General features: G+C 46.8%; 1 protein-coding gene across 1 annotated transcript in view; it reads right to left on the reverse strand.

Annotated features, from left to right (window-relative positions):
- The window catches only part of NXN (nucleoredoxin), a 161,330-nt gene that overhangs the window by 15,209 nt on the left and 121,204 nt on the right, over positions 1 to 24,917 (reverse strand). Inside the window, exons 2-5 of the mRNA XM_040243834.1 lie at positions 9,659 to 9,776; positions 7,168 to 7,301; positions 6,565 to 6,665; positions 4,769 to 4,875 (exon numbers count right to left, since the gene is read on the reverse strand). Coding sequence (XP_040099768.1) covers positions 4,769 to 4,875; positions 6,565 to 6,665; positions 7,168 to 7,301; positions 9,659 to 9,776 — 460 coding nt within the window. The remainder of the gene's footprint in view (positions 1 to 4,768; positions 4,876 to 6,564; positions 6,666 to 7,167; positions 7,302 to 9,658; positions 9,777 to 24,917) is intronic.

Below are 24,917 nucleotides of genomic sequence, written 5' to 3' on the forward strand. Positions count from 1 at the left end.
TTTTCCAAAAGCTCCAAAGTCCAAAGGACCAAGTTCAAGGACCACAGACTGGTGCTCACCAGCCTTATCACTCAGTCTCCCTATAGTACACCATGGACATCTTGCTCTGGCCTTTGGCCTGGAATGTCCCAAACCCTCTACCTAAATCCCGGACATTCTGTAAAGCCCTGCTTGAGAGTCACCTCCTCCAGGAAACCTTCCTGGCTCAAGAGTCCCAAGCCAGAGTCTCCTGTGAACTTAGATTATTCCATTGTGCGGCCCTCCATTAAACGCTGCCTTGAGAAGGATCCTGTGAGGCTCTTCCACATTCTTGTCTCACTGTGCTTTAGTGCATTTCTGGTTAGATAGGGCCAGAGGTGGACAGATCAGGGTGAACCAGCAGTGTCAGACAGGCTGCTTACAGGAGCGAATCCTAAGGCCCAGCCAAAGAGGTCAATGATCAAGTGAGCAGTCAGCACAAAACGCTCTGCCAGGGGGAGAACCCAAGAGTGAGGAAGGAGGAAGTGGGGAGCTGGGAAAGCAGGCAGGTCCAAGCTGAAGACAGACTGCTGCAGACAGCAGGGCAAGCGCTCCACGGAGCCAGCAGACAAGGAGCAGCAGGACGGGCCAGTGCAGAGCTGGGTTCTTTTGTGTGGTTGCCCGGCCGCTGCTTGCCTGGGCACAGGGCCTCTTCAGATCAGCTTTCTGATCCTCAGATGAGGGCTCCTTGAAGTCTGGGAACCACATATGTGCTTATCCACACACTGCCAGGCCTTAAGAGGCTGAGCCAAATGAATGCATCTCTGAAAATGCTCCTTTCTCTTCCTGCTCATTTGTGGTCACCCGCGTGCTGGCTGTCTGGACCACACCTAACAACCAGGGCTCTGACCGCTGTTCTATTTGTATGTTGACAGCTAGAGGAGTCGAAAGGAGAGTTCCCTTCTCTGCTCTCAGAAGGCAGAGAGAAAACAATCAATTTTTTCATGCCCTGCCAACATCTGATGGAAGGGCACCTTCCATCCTCAGTTGTGTGTCTAAAACTAGCGTGGAATCTCACAGGCCTTGTGATCTCTCCTTAAGGAGACTGCTACTCTGTGTCTCCTCCACTACCAAGGGCCCCAAGAAGCATCTCATGGAGCAAAGGGAGAGGAGAGACCCCCACCCTCAAACTGGCTGTGCATGATACAGGCCATCCTGTGGTAATTTATTACTTTCAGGTGACCTCAGGGCCTTAGTATCGACCACAAAGAATAGGATCTGCACCTCACTGGCCTCTGCATCCAAGAAAGGGCAACTCCTTTCCTCAGAGAAGAAAAAGCTTATGCTTCACGGAGGACCTGTGCCTGGAAAGAAGATGAGAGCCCACGTGATAGACCAGAGTGGCCAAGCGAGGCCCAGCACGCACTTTGCTATATGGGATGAGTTTGATTTCCCGAGTCATCATACAAAGTGTCACCTATCTGACCAACACATTCTAGTTCTTCAAAAGGCATCACCCTACTGAAGTTATTTCCCAAAGTGGACCTCACCTTGTCCACTCCAGGGTAGCACTGGGATAAACTTCCGGTTTTTTATTTCCCACCAAATTCAGTGTATAGTAGTGGTTAGTGGAAACTCAAGAAAAAACCTGTCCATTTAAATCTGCCCCACCTTTTTTCCAAAAAGGACTGGAGGCAGCTTAAAAAGTGAATGATATAATTCAATGAAAAACAGATGAAAACCGAGACTGCTCTGATGGTCCAGTAGCTAAGACGCCATGCTCCCAATGCAAAGGGCCTGGGTTTGATCCCTGGTCAGGGAACTAGTTCCCAGATGCTGCAACTAAGAGTTTGCATGCCACAGCTAAGACCTGGTGCAACCAAATAAACAAAATATAAACAAATGAAAACATCCCACTGAGAAGAGAACAAGGCAGGAAGAGAAAACCAAGCTAGGATCTAGGGCATGCAGAGAAATGGTCAGCTTTGCGAAACTGCTAAACGTGGTTACAAATTCAGTTCTGAGTTTTCTCAGGGCTAAAGCAAGGAAAGAATTGTGGTCTGTGAGGAAATCCAAAGTATACAAAAGATGAGAGAAAAAATAAAAATGCACCTCCAACCGCAAAGAAGTTCAGTTTCTGCTAGGTGCTATAGGGTAACTTCCTGAACATAAATTCCTACAAGTGGGATTTTGAAATCAAAGGTTTTGTCCATTTTTTAAGGCCTCTGGTGTGTATCGCCAATCTCTCCTGGAAATTTTGTCCTGATTAGATTCCTCCTAGCAGCCTCCTCTCTTCCCCATACTAGGGATTATCCTTTTTTGGAGAGTAGAGTTCTTTGCAAATGTAACAGGTACAAATTCAGTGTTTTTATCTGTAAATCATGAATTAAAATTATCCTGAATATTTTTCTTATCCATTCTGACAATATGCATCAGCTGAATTGCCCACCTTATATCCTACACATACATATTTTTAATTAAATTGTTTCTCTCTCTTTTTTTGGACTGATGCTGAAGCTGAAGCTCCAATACTTTGGCCACCTGATGCGAAGAGTTGATTCACTGGGAAAGACCCTGATGCTAGGAAAGATTGAGGGCAGCAGGAGAAGGGGGCAACAGAGGATGAGATAGTTGGATGGCATTGTTGACTCAATGGACATGAGTTTGAGCAAACTCCGAGAGATAGTAAAGTACAGGGAAGCCTGGTAGGCTGCAGTCCATGGAGTTGCAAAGTGTCAGACATGACTGAGTGACTGAACAAATCTGGAAAGGGCTCTTTTTTCTATTAAGGAAATAGATTCTTTGCCATATTGTTAGTTGCCTTTCTGTTAGCAAGTTTTCGGACATCCAAAACTTTATCTTTTTTAGGTTGTAAAATAAAAGATTTTCCCCTTTCTCCCTAAGTCAGTCAGTTAAATATTAAGTGCCTACTCTGTACCCAACACTGAGACTTCCCAATTTTACTGAAAAAAAAAAAAAAGATAAAGCTTGCTCAAGGTCAGTCAGCAGTAGGGGACTGCCTTCAGCAAATACTTGTTGAATGAATGAATAAGTGAACTGAGAGACATGCAGTTTTACTTATCCCCACTAAGCAGCAATTTAACCCTCTGTTTAACTACCACTGGTCTAGAGTCATCCCTTATCTCAAGAAATACTGCTTCTATGCTAAGAAGGCACACATGTTTTAAGTCTCTCTGCAAGCAGAGTGCTGGAAGGAAATACACCTGCACCATCTCCTTTAAACTAACCAACTGGTACCCATCCTGCTGGAATAGTAAACCATGTCATGTCACTCCACTTCTGTTTGGAAGGAAAACTGCTTTCATCTTTTTAAATTACTAGGAGACCTAAAGCTCCAAAATTCTCAAAGGATTCTCAAGGATTAACAGACCTTGACTTTATGCCCAAAGTGCAGAGCCTGGACAAGCAGCACTGGCATCGCCTGGGGGCTTGCTAGAAAGGCAGGATCTCTGCCACACCCCAGAACCACTGAATCTGAATCTGCATCTTCACAAAAGCCCCAGGGAGTTCTTATGTACATTTGAAATTGAGAATCATTTATTTACTTTTTGCCACACTGAAGGGCATATGGGATCTTAGTTTTCTGACCAGGCAATGAACCTGAGCCCCCTGCTGTGGAAACATGGAGTCTTAACCACTGGACTGCCAGAGAAGTCCCAAGAATCACCAGTTTTAGATGAAATATCAATTTCTTGAAACTAGCTCCTAACAAAAGCAATATCCTTACTCTAAATCGTGAAGAAAAAAGGTTAAGTCCCCCCACAAGCTGTGGAGTTTATGGGTAGATCTTGGTTTGTCTCTTTTTTTCCCATCCCCTATAAAACAAGGAATCCTGAGAACTCAAATATTAGCTGTTAACTTTCTAGGGCTGACCAGGATCTGGTACCACTAATACAAACAGAATGCATTTAACTCTTAACAGGCCACCAAGAAAAAAACCCAGCTAGGTGAAGGCTTGCTGTTTAGTTGCTCAATTGTGTCTGACTCTGCAACCCCAGGGACTGTAGCGCACCAGGCTTCTCTGTCCTTTACCATCTTCTGGGGTTTGCTCAAGCTCATGTCCATTGAGTCAATGATACCATCCAACCATCATCCTCTGTCATCCTCTTCTCCTGCCCTCAATCTTTTCCAGCATCAGGGTCTTTTCCAGTGAGTTGGATGAAGGTTGGGAAAGAGGTATTCATATACAAAGAATAAAAATGCAGATTGTCTCACTAGTAATCATTATTTCTGGAAACACCACGATCAGTACTTCAAGTCCAAGCTTTCGACACTCTCAGGAAATCTGTTCTGTCACCTACAAGGCAGTACCCCCTCCTCACCCTTTACTCTGAGGCTTCAGGAATGGTGAGAAGTACTGGATCTGCTTTATCCTATTCATGCTCCCAGCAACTCTTTGTGGTAATTTATCATCTGCATTTTGCAGATGAGGAAACTGAGGCTCAAAGAACCTGAGTGATGGAACCAAAGGTCACTCTCAGGTCTGTTGACAGGTTTTGACCCGGTCACTTGGGCGTTTGAGCTCTGTAGCCCAAGCATCTCAGAACCCACTAGGCTGGGTGGTGAGAAGTAGCTGTCTCACCCAGACAGGCACTTTTTCTTTTACAAAAAATGGCTTTAATGAGGTATAATCTACATACCACAAAACCCACCGCATATTTTTAAGATGCTGAAGAATGTGAACATTCATGGAAATAAAGATGTTCTTTCCCCTCCAGAAGGAAAGCCAAAGAGGTGGTGAACCCAGATGAGCTGGATTCCAAGGAGCCTCAGAGTCGGGAACGCCTACCTTGGATTCCATACAGCCGGTTGAGACGCGACCGCCGGGCCTCGTCGGTGTAGGGGACTGCGAGCCACGGCATCTCACTGAAGTACTGTTTGAATGAGTCCTCGGACCTACAGAGACACATGCACAGAGACAAAGCTCTATTACTCCTCAAGGCACCCCCATCGGGTCCTCCTCGCCTCCCACCAAATTGCGTCCTGGGCCCTACAGACGCCCCAGCTTCTAATCACTGTGCTCCCTGAACACCAGGCTGGGGAAGGACCGACCCAGTGCACAAGGCCCCACACAGCAGGTGGATGCCAGGCCGAAACGCCAGGCATTTCAACAGACTGCTCCTCTGCAGCCTACCCAGTCAATTCAAGCTCAGCTTTTCTTTTCAACATGGACAGGTCTTCCTTTAATTAGGAGCCTAGATGTTCAGACAACTCCTTCCCTGTAATACCTGTAATCTGTGCATATAACTGAGATATGCACAGGCACTTTTAACCAAGCATACACCTATGATTCCATATCTAAGAAACTCTAAGAGTGATAAATTCAATTAAATGATAGAAGCAGATCAGAGATCTGTGGGGCTGGAATTTGGGGGCAACTAAGAAAAGGCACAGGAGTTCTCTTTTTTTTAAGAATTAAAAAATTGGCTGCACCCTGTTGCATATGGGACCCTAGTTTGCTGACCAGGGTTTGAACCCACACCCCTTCATTGGAAGGATTCTTAACCACAGGGGAATCCCACAAGGGATTCTTTTCATTGATGGGAATGTTCTATATCTTTACTCTGTTGGTGACACAGGTACATTAGTCAAAATTCACTGAACTGTATACCTAGAATGCATGTATTTTACTGTATGTAAATTATACTTCAATAAAGTTGACATTTTAATTTTTATTTTTAAAAAGATTTATTTATTTATTTTTTTGGTGGTGCAGCTTGTGGGATCTTAGTTCCTTGATCAGGGATTGAACCAGGGCCCTTGGCAGTGAGAGCACAGAGTCCTAACCCCTGGACCACTGGGGAATTCCCAACTTGATTTTTTTTTTTTTTTAAGCTTTAAAAAACCCTGTGACATGGCTTCAAGCTTGCCCTAGGGAGCAGAGGGGTGGGCTCAGGGGCCAATACAACTGAGCATAGCATCATACAGGCATTAAGGATACTGCAGTGCATACATGGCCCTCAGTGTGTTGGCATCTCAGCAATCCTTCTGTGAAAAGGAAGCCTGGTGGCTCGGTCTGAACCAGGGCTGGAGTTTTGTGATGAAGGAAGGTCACTGGTGAGTAAAACCAGTGAGAGGGCAAGAAACAGAGGAAATTGAGGCTAAAAGGCCCTGACATACTCTGGGAAGAAAGCCTGCACTTCTTGTTTTGTGGGGAGACCCCAGGAAAAGCATGTGGCCAGAGCTAAGAAAAATGAATGCAGAGCCAGCTAAGACAGGTGTCATATTCCATTAGTCTCTGGCTCTTTTCTTTACATCCTCCTTCTTCCATATCTACTCACCACCATCCAAAGAGTTGAACTGACCAGAAAAAAAAATGCATCCTAATCTCCAATGCCCCAGGCCAGAATAAGGATGTCCCTTAATACTGACAGCAAGAATGGGTTTTTCTTGGCTCCCCGTAGACAATTACATGATTAAATATGAAATATATCTGCCCTCCTGCCAATCATCCCAGACAGGTCTTCCCCAAGCCCTAGCCCCAAGTTCTCAGCTACAGAGCATGTAAGGCAAGAGCCATCATCCACCTGTGGAAAAGGGGAGACACACCGACACCCTGTCCGCCAACCTGTCAGCACACGTTACCTGTCCGCACTAACAAAGATGATCTCGAATTTCTGGCCGGCCTCCTTGATCTTCCGGTAGGACTCCACCAGGACCCGGGTGAGGCTTCGGCAGGGTGGACACTGCAAGAAATGAGTGGGAGCCTGTAGCCTCCGTCCTGCCTTCTCCTGCCCCAGTCCCAGCCGCCTGCCAGCAGAGGCTGGTTCAGCAAGACCCACACTGGATGTGGATCACATTTCCAGTTTATGGAAGAGGCAGAAATAAATGGGCCTCTTGTGATGGTGAGCATCTGGGGTCAGCGGGCAGCTGTTAAAACGAATCCCCTAAGAGAACGTGGGGAGTCTTATCAGAACGGGTTAGGAGGACTCCCCTTTTTATTTATGTATTTTTAGGGGGAAGGACCTTCCTTTCAGGCCAGTCCAAAGAAGTCCTTTTCTTGCTGCTAGTATCATTCATAACAGTAAGCACTGGAAGCATGCCAGCAATGCACGAGACCCAGGAGAGAGCAGGAATGCCAGGAAATGACACCTGAGCAGTCACACCTTCAGAAGCCAACCCCAGCTAGTCTCGGTGGCGACATCACTGCTCCCTTCTGTCTGGATGAAAGAGGGACCCAGCACTCACCCAGTGTGCGGAGAAATAGACTCCCACGTGAGACCCCTCCAGGCTGCTGCTCTCCAGGGACTGCCCGTTATTTCTAAGCAAGGGCCCTGCAATGACTTCCCTGAAGGGTTTAGGTCCCCAGGGGAATTCCAAACCTGAAACAGGCAACAGATGGCGAGAATGTTAAGACTCTTCCTCAGAGCCTCTGACCCAAGAGGCTTCCAGGATGCAGAGGGCGACAACTTTATCACCAAATGGTATTAGCTAACATATCCGTAGGACTGGCAGCTAGAGCAGGAATAAAAGCAGGACTCATTCATGGCAGAGCCCTACCTACCCTCAAAGCCATGGTTCCTGAACCTGGAGGATCACAGGACCCATCTCCTGGGGAGCTTTTGAAAAGTACAGAAGCCAAAGTTACCCGCCACCCACTTCCCCACCCCTATCTCAGGATCCTGGGGCAGGGCTGAAGATGCACGGCCAAAACAAGGCCAAATGACTCCCCAGGCAACTGTGCCGATGGGACAGTTGGGGAATCACTGCCTTGGGTATTAACCAAGTATGCGTGCATGCTAAGTCACTGAGTCACATCCGACTCTTTGTGACTCTATGGACTGTAGCCCACTAGGCTCTCTTGTCCACAGGATTTTCCCAGGCAAGAATACAGGAGCGGGTTGCCATTTCCTCCTGCAGGGGATCTTTCTGACCCAGGGATAGAACCTGCATTGGCAGGAGGATTCTTTACCACTGATGCACCAAGGAAGCCCATTAACTGTGAGTTTCTTCAATTCCAACCCTGGGCTCTCAGTGGCTCCCAACTTTACATTTTAGAATCAGCCAGGGAGTTTTAAAATCTGATGCTCCTGGGTCCCACATCCAGAGATTCTGATTCAGCTGGTCTGGGTTGGGGCCCAGGGAATCAAGTAAGAGGAGAATTTCAGTCTAGTGAAAGGAAAGTGCAAAACCACTCGACCCAGATGGTTGACATTCTGATGTCACATAAGCCCCAGGCAGGAGAGCACACAATATGCTCCCCACTCAACAGAACACATTTTCTCACAGGGTGGTCCAGGGACCACTGGCTCAAAATCGCCTGGGGTGGGTGGGGAGCGGGAGGGAGACGCAGATCCTGGCTGGAAAAGCAGGTGGCTGAGTCCACCCTGAAACACATGGAAGCAAAAACCTCTGGGGGTAGGGCTGGGGAAGCTGGGCTTTTAACAAGCTTCAGAGTTGGGGGTGTGTGCACGCGTGCGTGCCTGTGTGTTTACACTTCAGAAGATAAAGACTTGGTTCTATTGTAACTGCCCTGGTTTTTACTGAGGGCAATTTTTTTAAGAAGATGAAATTTTTACTGGGAAAATTTGTGATCAGGGATGAACTCTGTAATTGGATGAATACATGAGGGACAGAAGATCTTATAGCCTTTGTATGACTCCAGTGCCCAGGGGAAAGAAACAGGCCCTGGACAGCCTCTGAGCAAGGTGACGAGAGTCACCCAGACACAGCCATCCACCCAGCCGGTCAGGAAGACCAAGGCTTAGGATTTGGGCAACATCAAGGGAATGAGGCTTTCCTGGTGGCTCAGATGGTAAAGAATCTGCCTGCAGTGCAGGAGACCCGGTTCAATCCCTGGGTAAGGAAGATCCCCCGGAGAGGGGAATGACAACCCAAACCAGTATTCTTGCCTGGATAATTCCACGGACAGAGGAGCCTGATGAGCTGCAGTCCATGAGGTTGCAAAGAGCTGAACTCAACTGAGTGACTAACATTTTCACTTTTTCACTTCAAGAAATGAGGGACGCTAGGGCCAGGAAAGCAACAAGGAGACTGCAATTTTGCTATGGTAATATATACTTTTAAATTTATTTATTTTTAATTGAAGGATAACTACTTTACAACATAGGTTTGATTTCTGCCATGTATCTACATGAATTAGCCATATATATACATATGTTCCTCCCTCGTGAGCCTCCCTGCCACCTCACACCCTTTCCTACCCGCCTCTAGGTTGTTACAGAGTCTCAGTTTGAGTTTCCTGAGTCATACAGAAAATTTCCATTGGCTATCTATTTTATATATGATAGTGTATATGCTTCCATGTTACTCCCTCCACTCCTATCACCCTCTTCTTCCTCTCCCTGTGATAGTAATATTTTCAAGAGAAAAAAAAAAAATCCCCAAACCATACAGGCTGCCTCTGATTGTGGAAGTGAGAGCTGCTGCTGAAACAGCAATAGAAGTCAGTAGCTGGGCTCAAGCTGCTTCTCAACAGCCTCCTCAGCCCTCAAAGCTAAACTTCCTTTTTCAGATTCCTTCTCCTTTGGCCCATGAATTAAAGCCCCCATGAGGGACATTCTGATCTCTGTAAAAACCTTAACCATGACCTGGAGAATACTATAATTTCATCAAGACAATATTCTCTAGCCAAATAACTCCGCACTCATGTATTTCCTTTTTATGCTCTCTACCAACAGGGAGGAGGGCAGGGTAGGGGGACATGGCAAGGTCTTACCCTCTGGGTCATCACGGATCACCAGCAGCCCATTCCTGCACACGACCTTCCCAGAAGTGGCATCTAAGAATATGAGCGATGGAATGTTGGAAATTCGGTATTTGTTCCAAAGTTTAAGCTGTGAGAAGAAAAGAAGGTGGTTAAATCCAAGATGGCAGAGTTTTTTGGAGCCTCCTGAAATAGGCTGGGAAACACGAAGGTACAGATAAATGAATTACTGACTAAGGGCAGGGCTGGCTGGGCAAAAGGGACAAGAGAAGCTACAATTCCACTTGTCCCTGAGGTCTGAGACAGTGGAGGGGACCCTGGGCCTGAGTCCCAACCAGGCTCAAGTCACAGCAGACGCCAACAGAGGACAACACTTGTCCTGGTGGTCTTTTTGCTCCTACTTCCCCGACAGGCACTGTCTCTAAGAAGCATAATGAAGATGGATCAGGCATTTTTCAAACACAATCAGATATCCACCAGGTGGTTGAGGCAGGAAGCAGGACTTTTTATTGGCAACTCTCCACCCGATCAGCAGGCAGGTGGGAGAAGGGACAAGGGCATCCAACAGGTGACCAATACTGGAATCAGCCCCACTCCCCACTTCACCAGGCCCCTGCACAGGGAATCTCAGTAGTCGGTCTAAGCGTGTGCCACTCGGCTTGCGAACACCAGGGAGGCACAACCCTCAGCCAGCCCCAACCCTCAGTTCCCCGTGCCACTCAAAACAACCCCTGGTCCTTGGCAGGTTCCTGCGGTCAGCTGTGCCAACTGTCAGAGGGCCAAGGTCGAAGAGAACTGAGGCTGAGAAAGCATAAAGGCGACAGCCCAGGGCTCGCAGCCCAGTGTGCGCTGGCTCTTTGGTAAGCTCCCAGACGTCTGGGTGGACACCGCTCAGGTGAGCCACCGGGTACTCTGGAACTGAACTGCCAAGTCCAGAAATGATATAATGAAATGAAACATCAAACTAACAGTGCACCTCCAGAGAAGAAAGAAACAAGGGTTAGACCGCAGGATGGCCCACTGGTGAGTCACCTGCAAGCCTCCCTTCTGGGGATCTGGGGCCCAGACAGGAGGGCTGGCTGTGTGAGGGCTGACTGTGTGGGCACTGGCAGAACAGGGCATGGAGGTGTCCAGGGAAACGGGCATCAGCCATGCACAGCAGACGGAAAGGCGTGTGTGGCTGTGATCATTGTTTTCAACTCAGGCCCAAGCAGCCAGGGAGTCAGGCAGGTTATCTATCAGACAAGAAATGGGAGGCTTCCCCTGCCTATGAAGACCTGGGTCTTGGCAGGAAGTGTTGTGGGACCCCACCTTTAACTGGGTGGGCCCCCATTAAGGCTGCATATTTTTCCCAGCCCCACATTTCCGATGGGCACCCCAAACCAGCCAGGATTTCCGATCAAGAGTGATTCTGTGCACACAATTTTCAGTGACTGATTTTGCACCGTTCCTGAAAATCCTAATATAGGATTCAGATGAAACATTCTGAGAGGTTCAACAACAAAACAAGACCATCCTACTGCTGGAATCAGGTTTATAAGTTTGCTCATACCAGGATCCAGCCAGGTTAATTTAAAAAAAAAGAGAGTGAGGAGAGGGGTGGGGATTTAAATTATCAGATTTTTCTGATTTAAAAAGGAATTATTGGGGGAGAAAAGTAACTATGCAAAAAAATGGAAAACACAGCCACAAAAATTGAGATAAAAATCACCCGTGACTCATCATTTATGAAAACTTAGACGATTTTATTATTTCCACCAGTGGTAAATCAGAGCACCCATTACCTGGTACTCTCACCAACTGTTATCACTACCATTGGGTTTTTTTCAACTGGATAGGAAAAAAAATGATGCCTCATTTTTTTGTTCATCTGTATTTTACTCACTGATGTTTAGGAGATATACCTATATCTCAAAGTTATAAATACACTGCTTTTCCCTATATATATATATATTTTTTTTTACAAGAGTGCTGAAATTCATTCAACAGATATTATCTGAACACCTACTATGTGCCAGCCCTGGTCTAAGCACAAGGGATACAAAAAAGAACAAAGCAGGGATATTTCCCTGACTTGTGGCCCAGCAGTCAGTCTAGTGGTTTAGAATCCACCTTGCAATGCAGGGGACACAAGCTTGACCCCCTGGTCCAGGAAAGTAAAATCTCACATGCCACAGAGCAACTAAGCCTGCACATTACAACTAGAGATCCCACATGTTGCAATGAAGATCCTGTGTGCTGCAACTAAGACCTGATGCAGCTACAACATAATATGAATATGTATTACATAAATATGAAAATAATTTCAAGCACTTATAGGTCATAAAAGGAAGCCAGGGCAGGGTAAGAGTGAAGGTATACTGGGTGGAGCAGTACACATTTTAGTGAGTGCTCTGGAAGGAGTCTTTGAAGAACTGGCATTTGAGCACAGACCTCAGTAATAGCATGAAAAAGTCATGTGCAAATGGGGGAAGGCTGAATGGGGAAAGGCAAGAGTAGATGCAGCCAGACAGTCAGGGGCCACAGTGAGGCCAGAAGGGCACTCACAGACTGGATGTTTCAGGCCCTGTAGACTGGTAAAAATAAGGGAATTTTATTCTAAGCATACAGTCAGCTCTCCATATCTACAGGTTCCATATATGCAGATTCAACCAAGTATAGATCAAAAATGTTCAGAAAAAAAATATTAAGAAAGTTCCCAAAATCAAAGCTTGAATTTGCCAAGCACAGGCAACTGTTTATATAGTCTTACATCATATGTATAACTCTGTGTGTTATATATACACTGTATTAGGAATTATAAGCAATCTAGAGATGATGTAAAGTATACCTGAGGACGTGCGTAGTTTATATGCAAATACCATGCTATTTTGTATAAGAGACTGGGGCAGCCATGGATTTTAGTATCTGTGAAGATCCTGGAACCAATCCAGGATACTCAGGGCCAACTGTAACAGGAAGCTGCTGAGGGTTAAGGCGAGTGGTACAACCTGGTTTATTTTTTAAAAGGTCACTGTGGCCATTGTGAACAGATAGACATCAGGGGAAGACTAACTGGGGAGACCAGTGCCAAGGGCCCAGGCAGGAGTGGAGAGCAGCGACAAGGGCCTGAGCTGCAGCAGCACAGAAAGTGAGGACATGGCTGTGCATTTTGAAGACAGTCAATAGGGGAGGTTGACAAATGGGTGTAAGGAAGGCGTGAGGGAGAGAAAAAGGTCAAGGGGGCACTGTACTGTGGCTTGGAGGCTTGAGCAAAAATGTGTCTAGGAATTCCACTAACCATGATGAGGAACAGTGGCAGAGCAAGAAGCTTGAGAGGGGAAAAATCAAGATAGAACAGTCATTTGAGGTGTCTATTAGACAGGCAAGTGGAGATTTCAAGCAGGCACCTGGTTTATAAATGTAGAGTAGAGCTGTGGTGTTGGAGAAGACTCTTGAGAGTCCCTTGGACTGCAAGGAGATCCAACCAGTCCATTCTGAAGGAGATCAGTCCTGGGATTTCTTTGGAGGGAATGATGCTGAAGCTGAAACTCCAGTACTTTGGCCACCTCATGGGAAGAGTTGACTCATTGGAAAAGACTCTGATGCTGGGACGGATTGGGGGCAGGAGGAGAAGGGGACAACAGAGGATGAGATGGCTGGATGGCATCACTGACTCGAGGGACATGAGTCTGAGTGAACTCCGGCAGTTGGTGATGGACAGGGAGGCCTGGCGCGCTGCAATTCATGGGGTCAAAAAGAGTCGGATGCGACTGAGCGACTGAACTGACTGAACTGAACTGAGGGATCTTCCCTGGTGGTACAGTAGTTAGGAACCTACAAGGAACATGGGTTTGATCCCTGGTCAGGGAACTAAGATCCCACATGCCGCAGGGCAACTAAACCCACACAACACAACTACAGAGCCCTCACCCGGGAGCCCGTGTGCCACAACTAGAGTCCATGTGACACAACAAAAGATCCCATGTGATGCAGCGAAGATGCTGCGTGCCCCAACTGAGACCCGACACAGCCAAACAAATAAATAAGGGAAGTTACTGTTAAAAAATAAAGAAACAAAAAGAAATCCAGACTAGGGGGTGGAGGGTATGAGATACAAATCAGGGATCCTCGGTGCCTAGATGCTATTAGGGGCCATGGGCCCCGGGTGAGGTCATTCCAAGGAGAAGGCATGGCATCGGAGGAAAAGGGACCCTTAGGGGAGAGCCAGGGACACCCACGGCAGGCTGAGGAGTGATGAGAGACATAGGGAAGAAAGGAGACTCTGGTGTCCCAATAGGCAGGTGTGGAAAGTGTGTGAGAGAGGGGAGTGTAGGTCCCTGGGTCAATGTTGAGATGCTGAGCAGGATGAGAATAGAGAACTGACTGGTGATCACACATGATCTTGGTAGGGTTGGGGGGAGGGGGGTCAGTGCAGGGGTGAAGCTGACAGACACACTGGAATGAAAAGGGACGGCACCTCTACCCAACACACACACCTACAGTGGGCCTGGGACCCAGACAAGTCCGAGTACTCCTGCCAACATGTGAAACATCAAGAGGAGAACAACAGAAAGAAGAAAGGTTAGAAAGAGAGGAGAAAACGGCAGATAAGGGGCTGGGGTAGTGACTGCAGGCAATTCTCTCTAAGAGTTTTGCTGTAAAGGGAGAAGAGAAATGGGATCATAGCTAGAAAAACACCTGATGAGGTCAAAGGGAGGGCGTTTTTAAGATGGGAGGTACAGTAATATCAGGCCTCCCCAATGACTCAGCAGTAAAGAATCTGTCTGCAATTCAAGAGCCACAAGAGACGTGGGATTGATCCCTGAGTTGGGAAGAGCCCCTGGAGGAGGAAACAGCAACCCACTCCAGTACTCTTGCCTGGAAAAAATCCCATGGACAGAGGAGCCTGGCGGGCTTTACAGTCCATGGGTTCGCAAAGGGTCGGACACAACTGCATGACTAAGCACAAGTTACTGGCATATCATATTTGCTTGGGATGATCTGTCTCAGGTTGTAGTATCCTGGTTACTCTGCTCTGAAACTGTGCAGGAGGCATAGGAATGATCATTCCAACCATGTTCGTTTTGATACCTGAATCAGAAAGAGAATCTTGGGTTAGAAAAGTCCCACAGGCCCACTTTGATGATTCTTTTATGCCAACTGGAAATGCGCTAAAGAAATGCTCACCAAGATTCATCTCTGTGCCTTTTCAAGTGTAGGTGGCATCTCAAGTCCCCTCAAGGTTTCCAAAAAGCCCTCTAAGATTCTGGTTTCATAACCATTTTGGGGTCACAGTCACTTTTGATGATAAATTCTACATACAGATCCTTTCCCCAGAGGAAAATACCCATATATCAAAAAGTCTGTAATTTCATAGAGTTTGTGAATTTCTTGAAGCCTATGATTGAACCTGTCTGATTCCAAGAGCTCTATGGACTCCAGAAAAAGATCACCTTCTTTTAACAGTTCACTTTAGTATATGGCTTAACCTTGATTCAGCTGGGAGAACTATGATATTGCTCCATCTTTACTCTTGTTGTGAAAATTTCCCCTAACAAGAATCAGCATTTGCCTAAACTCTAAGATGATGAAATGGTGAAAGGCAGGACATTAAAACCACACTCTATGCGACTGCCACCTTCCCCAACTCATTCAGAGCTGGGCACCGTCAGTGGTCTCTGATTCATCCCTTTGCCTTCAGGATGGTAAAGAGCAGAACCATCTAGGACAGAGCGCTAATGTCACTTATTTTTCAAGGATGCCCAAGAAATGAGTTCCAAGGCCTCCTTGGTATGATGTTAGAGCATTTAAACACAGTTGGGAGCATAAGTCCTTCTACATTATCTCAAAGTTCTTCTTGGGAGGAAAAAAACGGTGGTGGAGTAAGTCAACAGGCTTCGGAGGGGCTGGGTTCCATCCCGCCAGGACGCCTCAATAGATGTCAGTAGGTGACACAGTATCACACCTTGGGCAGGTCACACCTCCTGGCAGAGCATGGTCATACACACATCACAGGATGAATTCGGAACTTAAACGAGGTAATGTGTGTGGAGACGCTCTGAAAACTAAAGCATTACACACATGGGACACATCATTAATATCTGAATCAAATTTATGCTTATTTCCCCCTTGTCTTGTCAGCATCCTTTTCAAAAAACATTTTTCTGTCAACTCTGTTTTAAAGTTAAATCAATCAACCGTAGGGTAGGCTGCATATAAAACTCCTCAGAAAGCAGGGATTTCCTTCTGTAGCCAGTGGTCTTTTTGCCATAAGCACCTTCTACAAACACATACATATTTGGGGGCCAGTTTTATGTGGTCTGATGTCTTCCCCCCTCCCCTTTTTCTTCCGTCTATTTCCCATTTTGGATTTCCAGATTTTAAGGGGCATCTGGATGTTTACTTTTTAAGCGGACGCTCTGGATTTTGCTTTTCTCTCTTAAGAGAACTCTGACCCTGCATCTGATTCTGCTTGAAAGTGCGAAATACCATATAGTCTGCTACCAGGGAGCGTAGGAGGGAGACAAGCTGAGTCAGGAGGTTCCTGTCCCGGCGCCTGGACCACGGAGGTGGACTGAGGGCAAGAACTCCTTCCAGGTGATCAGCGCAGAAAAGACAAGAGCTACTCAACAGGCTCATTAGAAGGGCCACAGTGACCAGCACTGCTACAGGTAGGAGAGACCCCGTGACTCTTCCGTCCAAAGCCTGCTCTCTCTCCAGTGACTGTCCTGGCACAATGTCCACCCAGAGTTCATTTCCATGCCACATCCCACCTCCTTTCATAGCTACCCAGAGGCCAGGCAACTCTGAGAGAATGGGTTCCTAGAAAATGCCCAAAGCCTAGAATCCAGAAGCAAGGTAGCAAAGATGAAACAGACAAAAAGAAACAGGAGACGAGATTAGCTCAACTTGGCCAAAAGCAAAAAAAGGATGACAAACCAGGCTATCAGGTTACTTAACAGTTCCCATTCCTCAGCCTGGCGGCTGGTTCTGGTTAGCAATCCAGGGCTGTGGTTAGAACTATCGTCCCAGGAATGTTGTCCAGAAATGCTGTAACAGTGACCCACGAAACTACGAAGCAAAAATCAAAAGGGATGGGATTGGGAACTGGTAAACTGTAAAAATGCAGATGCTGAAGCCGAGCTGATCAGAAACCCTGGTGGGATTAGTCAGCACCCGCGCTTGCCACAGGGAAATGCCACCCGGCCATTTCTGAGAAGCCCCAGCTCCTGAGGGTGAAATGGAATCCGCCTCTCATTCGGAGGCTTGGATCTTGCACTTGACTGGGGGTCTAAGTTTTTATTTCTCAACAGCTGCTGCTAAACTGTGGGATCAAGCCAAAGCTAACACAGATGGAGGATTCATCACCCAGCCCCTTGGCAAGGTCAGCCGGAACCTTCTCAGGCAGACCTCACCCCGGCCCTTCCACCGAAGGCTGGCCACAGTCAACGCCATCCTCTTTGTAAGTAGTCTGTGAAAACAGAGCCTCAAAAGTGTCCCACCCCTTCTCACCAAACATGACCACAGCCTATTATACACGCACAGTCAGAGGGAAACCCCCCACCCCAGGCCCTACTGCCCAGTGTCAAGACGGCGTGGACACTGGAGGCTGCTCAGCACAGGCTCAGGAGCCTGGGTCCAACTCTGCTCCTGCCACTTGCAAAATGGAGATGACAGCACCTACATTTCACTGGGCTGTTGTGAAGAGTAGATGTTTAAAGTGTTTAGAATAGAGCCAGGGACTTCCCTGTTGGTCCAGTGGCTAAGACTCCACGCTTCCACGCCAAGGGGCGCAGGTTTGATCCCTGGTCGGGGAACTAAGATCCTGCATGCCACATGGCAGGGCCAAGACAAAAAAGAATAGGGCATGACCCAGATTAGGTACTATGTAAGTGTTAGCTTCTATTGTTGCTGTTGTTTTTGTTATTCCAGGGCTATTCTAAGTGCTCTACTGGGACCCTGTCCTCATATTCCCGGAGTTAAGACCAAGCCTTGCTTCTGAGGCGAGAGTCCCAGTGTGTGATTTGGCCTAAGATTGCAGTTCCCCAGCCTGGTACAGCAGCTGGCCAAGTACAGTGCTTGGCACATGTTACCTGGTTCAGTAAATGACGGTGAGCAATGGAGAAATGATTGAATGGAAGGAAGAAAGGGAGAGAGGAAACACTGTGGACAGGCCAACCAGACTGGATGCGCAGTGACAGTCAAGTTGAGCCATTTACAGGGCTTCTTCCTTGTGCTTTTGGGAGACTTGGAGAGGCGTTCCTTATTCTCTTTAAACTGCAGAACACATCCCTCAAAGCCAGTGCTGATGGAATTAGAGCTCACCTCCCTCTATCTAACAGTGACTCTGATCTCCTCCCTTCTCTAGCTCTCCTCTGCCTGGAGCCAACACAGAGAAAGGACTGGCGAGATCAAGGAAGAGGGGCAGCTGGGCTGGGCTAGGCTGGGCTGATTGGAACCTGCACCAGGTTATTGAGAAATCAAAGTCTTCCCAGTGGACGTATCTCTGAAACTAGATTAACAATCAATTTCCCCTTCACTACAGCTGCCTTCAGAAGGAGGCCCTGTGCCCTAAGGGTCGTAGAGCAAGAGGTTTACAAAATAACACATCCACACTGCCTCGTGCAAAGCGCTAGGTGTGAAATATACTGCACACCATCCTTCTGGGTCTGTCTCTGCTACTCCAGGCTATGGTGAAAGAAGAAGACTAGAAGTAGAAGAACTGGGTAGAAGAGATGTTAGAAATCTACTCTTCGTTTCCCCAGATCTCAGAATGGTAAGTTTTCCAGCTGATTTACAGCTGACCTAGGTGGGCTGTCCAATCCAGCAGACACTCATCAGGTGTGAATAATATTCAACACTAATCAAAGTGCTGCAGGGGACACCAAGCGGGTGAGACACCAGGCCTGCCTTTAGGAACATTACTGTTTTAGAAGTAGAAAATGGTAAAAACGGTCAACGTTAAAGCTATTTTACAACTACTTCTGTACAGGCATTAGCACACAGCAACTGCCAGGAGAAGTGAGCAAAGGGGCCAGAAGGAAGCCTGGCTCCATCCTAGTTTAGGGAACGTGCCAGGAATGGCTCTGTGTGTTCAATCAAACATGCTTAACTGTTTCAAACATCCTCCATGAAACCACTGTGATTCCAAGTAGGGGCAGCCCCATGAACCAACAGCTCTGGGCTGAGTTTGGTCCCTGTGGGTCACTCAAATCTTTTTTCAGTACTTCTGTCTATCAGAGCACAGTATGGTGTAGGTAAAATGGTTAAGAACATGGTTCTGGAGCCAGAATGCTTGGGTTCAAATCCCAATTCTGCTGCATGCCTGCTGGGTGACCTGGGACAAGTTTCTTCACCTCTCTGAGCCTCTAATTCTTGAGTAAAGCGAGGATAAAAATAACCTGCTCCATACTGCTGTTGTTAGAATGAATTAATGATTAATACATATGTAAGACTTAGAACACTGCCTGATATACAGTGAGTGTTCAATAAATGTCATAAATGATGATGAAGTCTAAAGAGGACACTGCCATTTCTCCTTGACACCAAGTGGAAAAATGTGCTGACCCCACTAACTCCATGTAGTACCCACATCAGCTGTCGTTTCTCATTCTGGCAGAGGAAGGATGGGAGAAATAACTCCTTACGCCTTGTGTCATTTTGGGACACCCGCAGACAGAGGACCCAGGCCAGGAGACAGTCCTATAGAGCTGTCTTCATTGTTCAGTTGTTAAGCTGTGTCCGACTCTTTTGCGACCCCATGGTCTGCCAAGTTCCTGTCCACGGGATTTCCTAGGCAAGGATACTGGAGTGGGTTGCCATTTCCTTCTCCAGAAGATCTTCCTGAACCAGGGATCGAACTCACGTCTGCTGCATTGGGCAGGTGGGTTCTTTACCACCGCACCACCTAGGAAGCCCACCCTACAGAGTAAGTGCTGCCTACTCCCAGCCTGGTGCTGTGGGAACATGTTAAATTTGTTAACAGCCTCATTTTGCTCTGCAAGATACTCTTTTTACAACAGAAATCACATCGCTGCTAGTATGAGGTGACGGATCTGATATGCTACTACTTCCTTTTATCTTTTATCTAAGAAATGTCTATCCTCGTCAGCAGCCAGCCGTTCACCACAAACACCTCATGGGGTGACAGCAAGCTCTGCTTCCGTCTTAACTTGTCAAAGACCTGCTGGTTCCCAGGATGCGGGGTGCGCACTGTGCTTGTTTTAGGGCCGACACAGAACCAGCCCTGCCCCTTCATCCTTCCTCCAGGCTGACCTCTGTGCCCCAGGGCCCCCCGATCCTCACTGCATCAGCACAGGAGGGAAACACATGTAGCGGCTGGGTGCACAGGCTCCGCAGGCAGGTGGCCTGGGTCTGAATGCTGGCTCTGCCACTTGGGCAAATTATACAGCCTCTCAAGCCTCACTCTCTTCAATGGCAAAATGGTGTTGTCGTACTACTTACTTGAGTTACCGTGAGGATAAGTAATACACATGATGTGCTTAGAACCATCCCTGTCATACAGTAAACACTCAAATGAGAATGTTTCTAACATGTGTCCTTCCAGATTCTATTGGTATGGAATCTGATGAAATCTTTCTGACCAAAGTCCATTTACAGCAACAAGCCCTGAACATAATCAAACTCCAAGAGCACTTAATAAGCGGCATTCCCCTACTATACATAAAATGGATAACTAACAAGGACCTACTATATAGCACAGAGAACTATATTCAATATTTTGTAACAACCTATAAGGGAAAAGAATATGAAAGTTATCTATCTATAACTGAATCACTTTACTGTACAGCTGAAACACAACTATATTTTTTAAAATTCCTTGATAAAAAAGAAACAAAAGTGTTTTACAATAACAATCAGGACACCACAGGGCCACCAGTCCCCGCCAGGGATGGGGCCCAGAATAATCCACACAAATAAATACAGACTGGTTTATAAGAGACCTCCTGACAGAAGGTGAGCAGATGGACTCTGCTGAAGGAAGGGGTGGCAGGAGAGGCTCTGCTTATCCAGCAGTGGCTCTGGGAGGGGCAAAACCTCCCCTTCTTCATGTAAACACAGACACTTTCCAGACCTTCATCCAGCCCGTGGATCCTCCTTTCTCCTAACTGCAGAGTGGCAGAACAACTAAGAAACGGCCACTAAGTCTAACCATGACCCCTTGGGACAAAAGGGGCTGATGGTGGCCACGCTAGAGGGCATGAGAAGGTAAGACATTTAATGGGGACTTCCCTGGCAGTCCAGTGGTTAGAACTCTACAATTTCACTGGGGGTGGGGTGGGGGTTGGGTTTAATCCCTGGAGGGAATTTGTATACCACAGGCCCATGTGGTGTGGCCTAAATAAATAAATAAATAAGAAAATAAACCTTTTAAAAAGTGGTATTTCACATGGCTTGGAGGCCTGGGGCCTGGCTGCCAGCTCCAGCAGTGGGCTGCAGCTTTGTGACCCTGGTGACGAAGCCACAGTGGGTGGTCATGAAAGAGGTTGCGTCCTGTCTACAACTAGCAGTGAAGAAGCCCTCTAAGACACAGTGGTCAGGGCCTCCATCTCTTTTCCTCCTGGGAGTCACTCACCAGACAAGTCTGCTACTAAATCTCCTTTCAGAAAACTGCACCTTTGGACCGGCTTCAATCACCACCAACAACAAATGAACGAGATAAGCAATGATGATAGAGATGTTCCTGGTGGTCCAATGGTTAGGACTGTGCTTCCAAAGCTGGGGGCTGGAGGTGGGGGTAGGTGGGGAAGTGGTGGAGGGTTCGACCCCTGGTCAAGGAACTGAGGTCCCTCATCTATAAGGTACAACCAAAACATTAAAAAAAATTTTTTTTTTTAATTTTTTTAAAAAAGGTAAAAGCTGGGAAAAATGATGCCCACAAATATAAAGACAGAAGATGTACATGTTTTCTTCTTACTCTTTCAAAAGCGCTGAACTGCAAAATATTTCCTGATCCCTCTCACTCACCTTGGGCTTGGAGAGTCCTGGTCCCCGAACACTTGGAACCTGGTTCCACTTGCAATACCAATTAAAGAGGTTCATTGACTATGCCACACAACTTCCTGCTCTAATGACTCAACAGGCCAGGAGATGAGCAGTTGCTGGGAGCACAAAGGGACATATGGCTGCCAAGTTCTTTCTGGCCGACACCACAGACGAAGAGGCTGCTCCGCCTCCCCGTGGTCCAGTTTCACAAGCTGACGGAGGGATTTCCTCAAGCCCCATCTGGTATGAAAGCCTCTACTGGGCTGGAGTGGTTTGGAACAGCAAGGGGGTGGCTAAGAATGACAGATGCTGGCAAGGAAGCAGAAATAAAGATGGGGGCCTGGGAGTTTTCAGAGGAGAGAGGATGAGGAGACAGAACTGGTTTGGAATGGAAGAGACCGTGTCCTGAGGCCATCGCTTCTGGCGGTGGCGGGGGGGACAGGGTTCTTGTGGTTTGTATCATGGTGGAGGCCCCCTCTGTTGACATTCTTAGGAAAGTCTGCCCATATTCGCCCTGAGCAGTGTGTTTTTGCTGGAACACTGAGCTCTTGGGGTCTGCCACCTCCTTTGAGAAATGTGTCACCTCATAGGTTCAACCCAGAATGTTTAAGTTCATACCAAAGAGAAATAAATTCTGGGGGGGGGGGGAAGGTTAAAAACAAAACAAAAAGGAAAGAGAGGAACCCTAGGAATAAGGACTTTGGGGAAGGAGAAGGGCTGTTCCTTGTGGGTTTGGGGATTCTGTTGGCAGAAGCTGCACATCAAAGCAGTGGTATCTCCCACTTTCCCCACTCCTTAGCCAAAAATGGTAGATGTCATCAATTCATCCCCCCACAACCAGTCATCCCTTGTGATTCAATACAAAATGTAAGGACATCAAATTTCAGAACTGGCTATAGCTGATAAAAGGATTCTTGCCAAAAACAAACAAACAAACAAAACCGCCAGCAAAGGTTTTTGTTTGAATTTTTAAATTTTTAAAATAAAAACACAGGGAATTCCCTGGAGGCCCAGTGGTTACAACTCGGCTCTTCCATTGCAGGAGGCACAGGTTTGATTCCTGGTCGGGGAACAAAGATTCCGAAAGCCACACATGTGGGCTGGCCAAATAAACAAACAAACAAATAAAATTAAAATCCATACTAGCAAACTGTCTTCATCTACAATAGGCCTTCCCTCAGGAGACAGTGTTAGTACAGGTTCTCGCAGGAGGACAACAGAGCTCCCCTCGCCTCCTTAGTTCTGGGTTGGCTGGCAAGCCATGACCTTTGAGCTCCAGGTTCTGATTCTCTACTGACTCTCAAACTCAGCACTTGCATGACATATCCATCACAGATCTACCGTCCACAACTGAACCCCTAGGGCCAGGTACCACAGTGAAAAGATCCAATGAGAGAGAGAGAGGGAGATGTCACAAATTATGGGAACTAGAGAACAGAAAGACGTGAGGTGATCCAGCAAGTCAACAGCAAAAGGGACCGATCCCCACCCTTCTAGAATCCTACTGCGTTCTTTCTTTCAGGGCTCAAAACCAAAGACCATATTGTAGCTCTTTCATCTGACGACTCCCTCCAGGGCACTGAATCTTACGCTGCTTTTGCGTGTCAGTACCTTACACCTGGCAGGTAGTCAGTGCATCCTGATGACCACGATGATGAGGATGACAACGAAAAGGATGGTGATGCTCAGGCCAAGGAAGTACGTTTTCTAGCTTCTCACCTTTGACTCTATAGATGCAGCATGGAAAATAAGCAAGCTGGTATTTTGTTCTCACGTATTCATCACAGTTTCTAAACAGCTACTAAATAAGTTACTATCCAAAAAAGAAATCAGGCAGATAGGCTCAGAACTTTCCTTGGCTTCCAGGAGATCAGGAATGCGATTGTGTAACACCTATGAACCCGAGTGCTGTAAATTACAAGTCAGCAGGGTGGCAGGGTTTCCATGTCCTCTCTCCCAATGAAATAGGGGCCGGAAGTATGGTTTCTGAGAATTTCAGAGATGTTTATCATTTCAGCACCATCCGTACCTGCTCCACCATGGAGCTATTAACACTCAGCACATTACTCCTTTCAATTTCCTATTTGATTGTTATTTCATCAGGGTTTTTTGTTTGGTGTTCTTTGGTGTTTTTCTTTTTTTGCCCTGGGCTGCACAGAGAGCTCTGTTTCTTGGCAGAACTTTCTGAGTGCCCAGTTAAACCCCTTGTTACCACTTTCCTGCTTCAGGAAGTCCCCACAGAGCCAAATGACAAGGGGAGGAAAAGAAACATTTACAATGATGTGAGAAATTCCCAGTCAGGAAAAAAGAGATCAAAGAGGATAGGCATAAGGGCCCATTCTGCCTGGAGTCAGGCACGTGAAGGCCCGCCATCATCTGGGCTGGACTGGTTCATTACCTCACTGGGAACCCGGTGAGCCAGGTTGCCATGAGCTCCAGACCAGCTGTGTCCTGAGCAGAAAGACTCGCACCCAACACAGAGCTGTGCTCACCATGCTGCAAGATGCCTTTATATAGAAATGGAGTGTGTGGCCTGCATTGTTCCCCTCCGACAGCTCTTGAAATGAAAGGGTTCCACGGCACAATGAAATAAATAACAGCAGGGAGAGAGAAGGAGGGAGGTAAATTGTTTGGAAAGTAGAAGACAGGGTGGAAAAGATGAAATTCAAGACAGATGTGTGAGAGCTGCAAACATATGTCCTTGAATTTATGCATCCAAGTGATTCATGTAGAATAAGAAAGAGCTACAGACTCGATACAGAAATAAATATGGGAGTCAGTACAGAACAAAGTATTACATCCCTCTATTCTTACAAAGAAACATCCGTTCACATCGCTCTCTCTGCTAAATAAAGCTGTCACAAAACAGGGTGAGTGAAGGATCTGAGATGAAATTATTAATTAAGCCAAGGGTCTCTACGCTCTCAGCAGGATGTCAACCACCACCGATTTATTTCCAGTGACTGAATGCTGACATCTTATCTCTGAAAGGTATGGTCACTGTTTGCTTTAACATCAGCAGCATTTTAAAAAATAGCTGTATTTGCCAAGTTAATGTCTGACCATTAAGAAAAAAAACAACAACAACAATCTAGCAGGAAATTTAGATGGGCGTTTCCACAGAAACACAAAAGTCCAAGACACTGGCCGGAAAGACATTTTTACAATGCAGTGTTAGTTAGTGTGTGTTGTTTAACTTCTAAACAGCTAACTCCAAGGGGCCACCACACAATTGGTTCCAAATGCCTCATTCTGAGAAAAAAAACACGGGCGGCCTGCCTCG

Source organism: Oryx dammah, unplaced genomic scaffold, assembly GCF_014754425.2.
Source record: "Oryx dammah isolate SB20612 unplaced genomic scaffold, SCBI_Odam_1.1 HiC_scaffold_8, whole genome shotgun sequence".
Taxonomy (NCBI): domain Eukaryota; kingdom Metazoa; phylum Chordata; class Mammalia; order Artiodactyla; family Bovidae; genus Oryx; species Oryx dammah.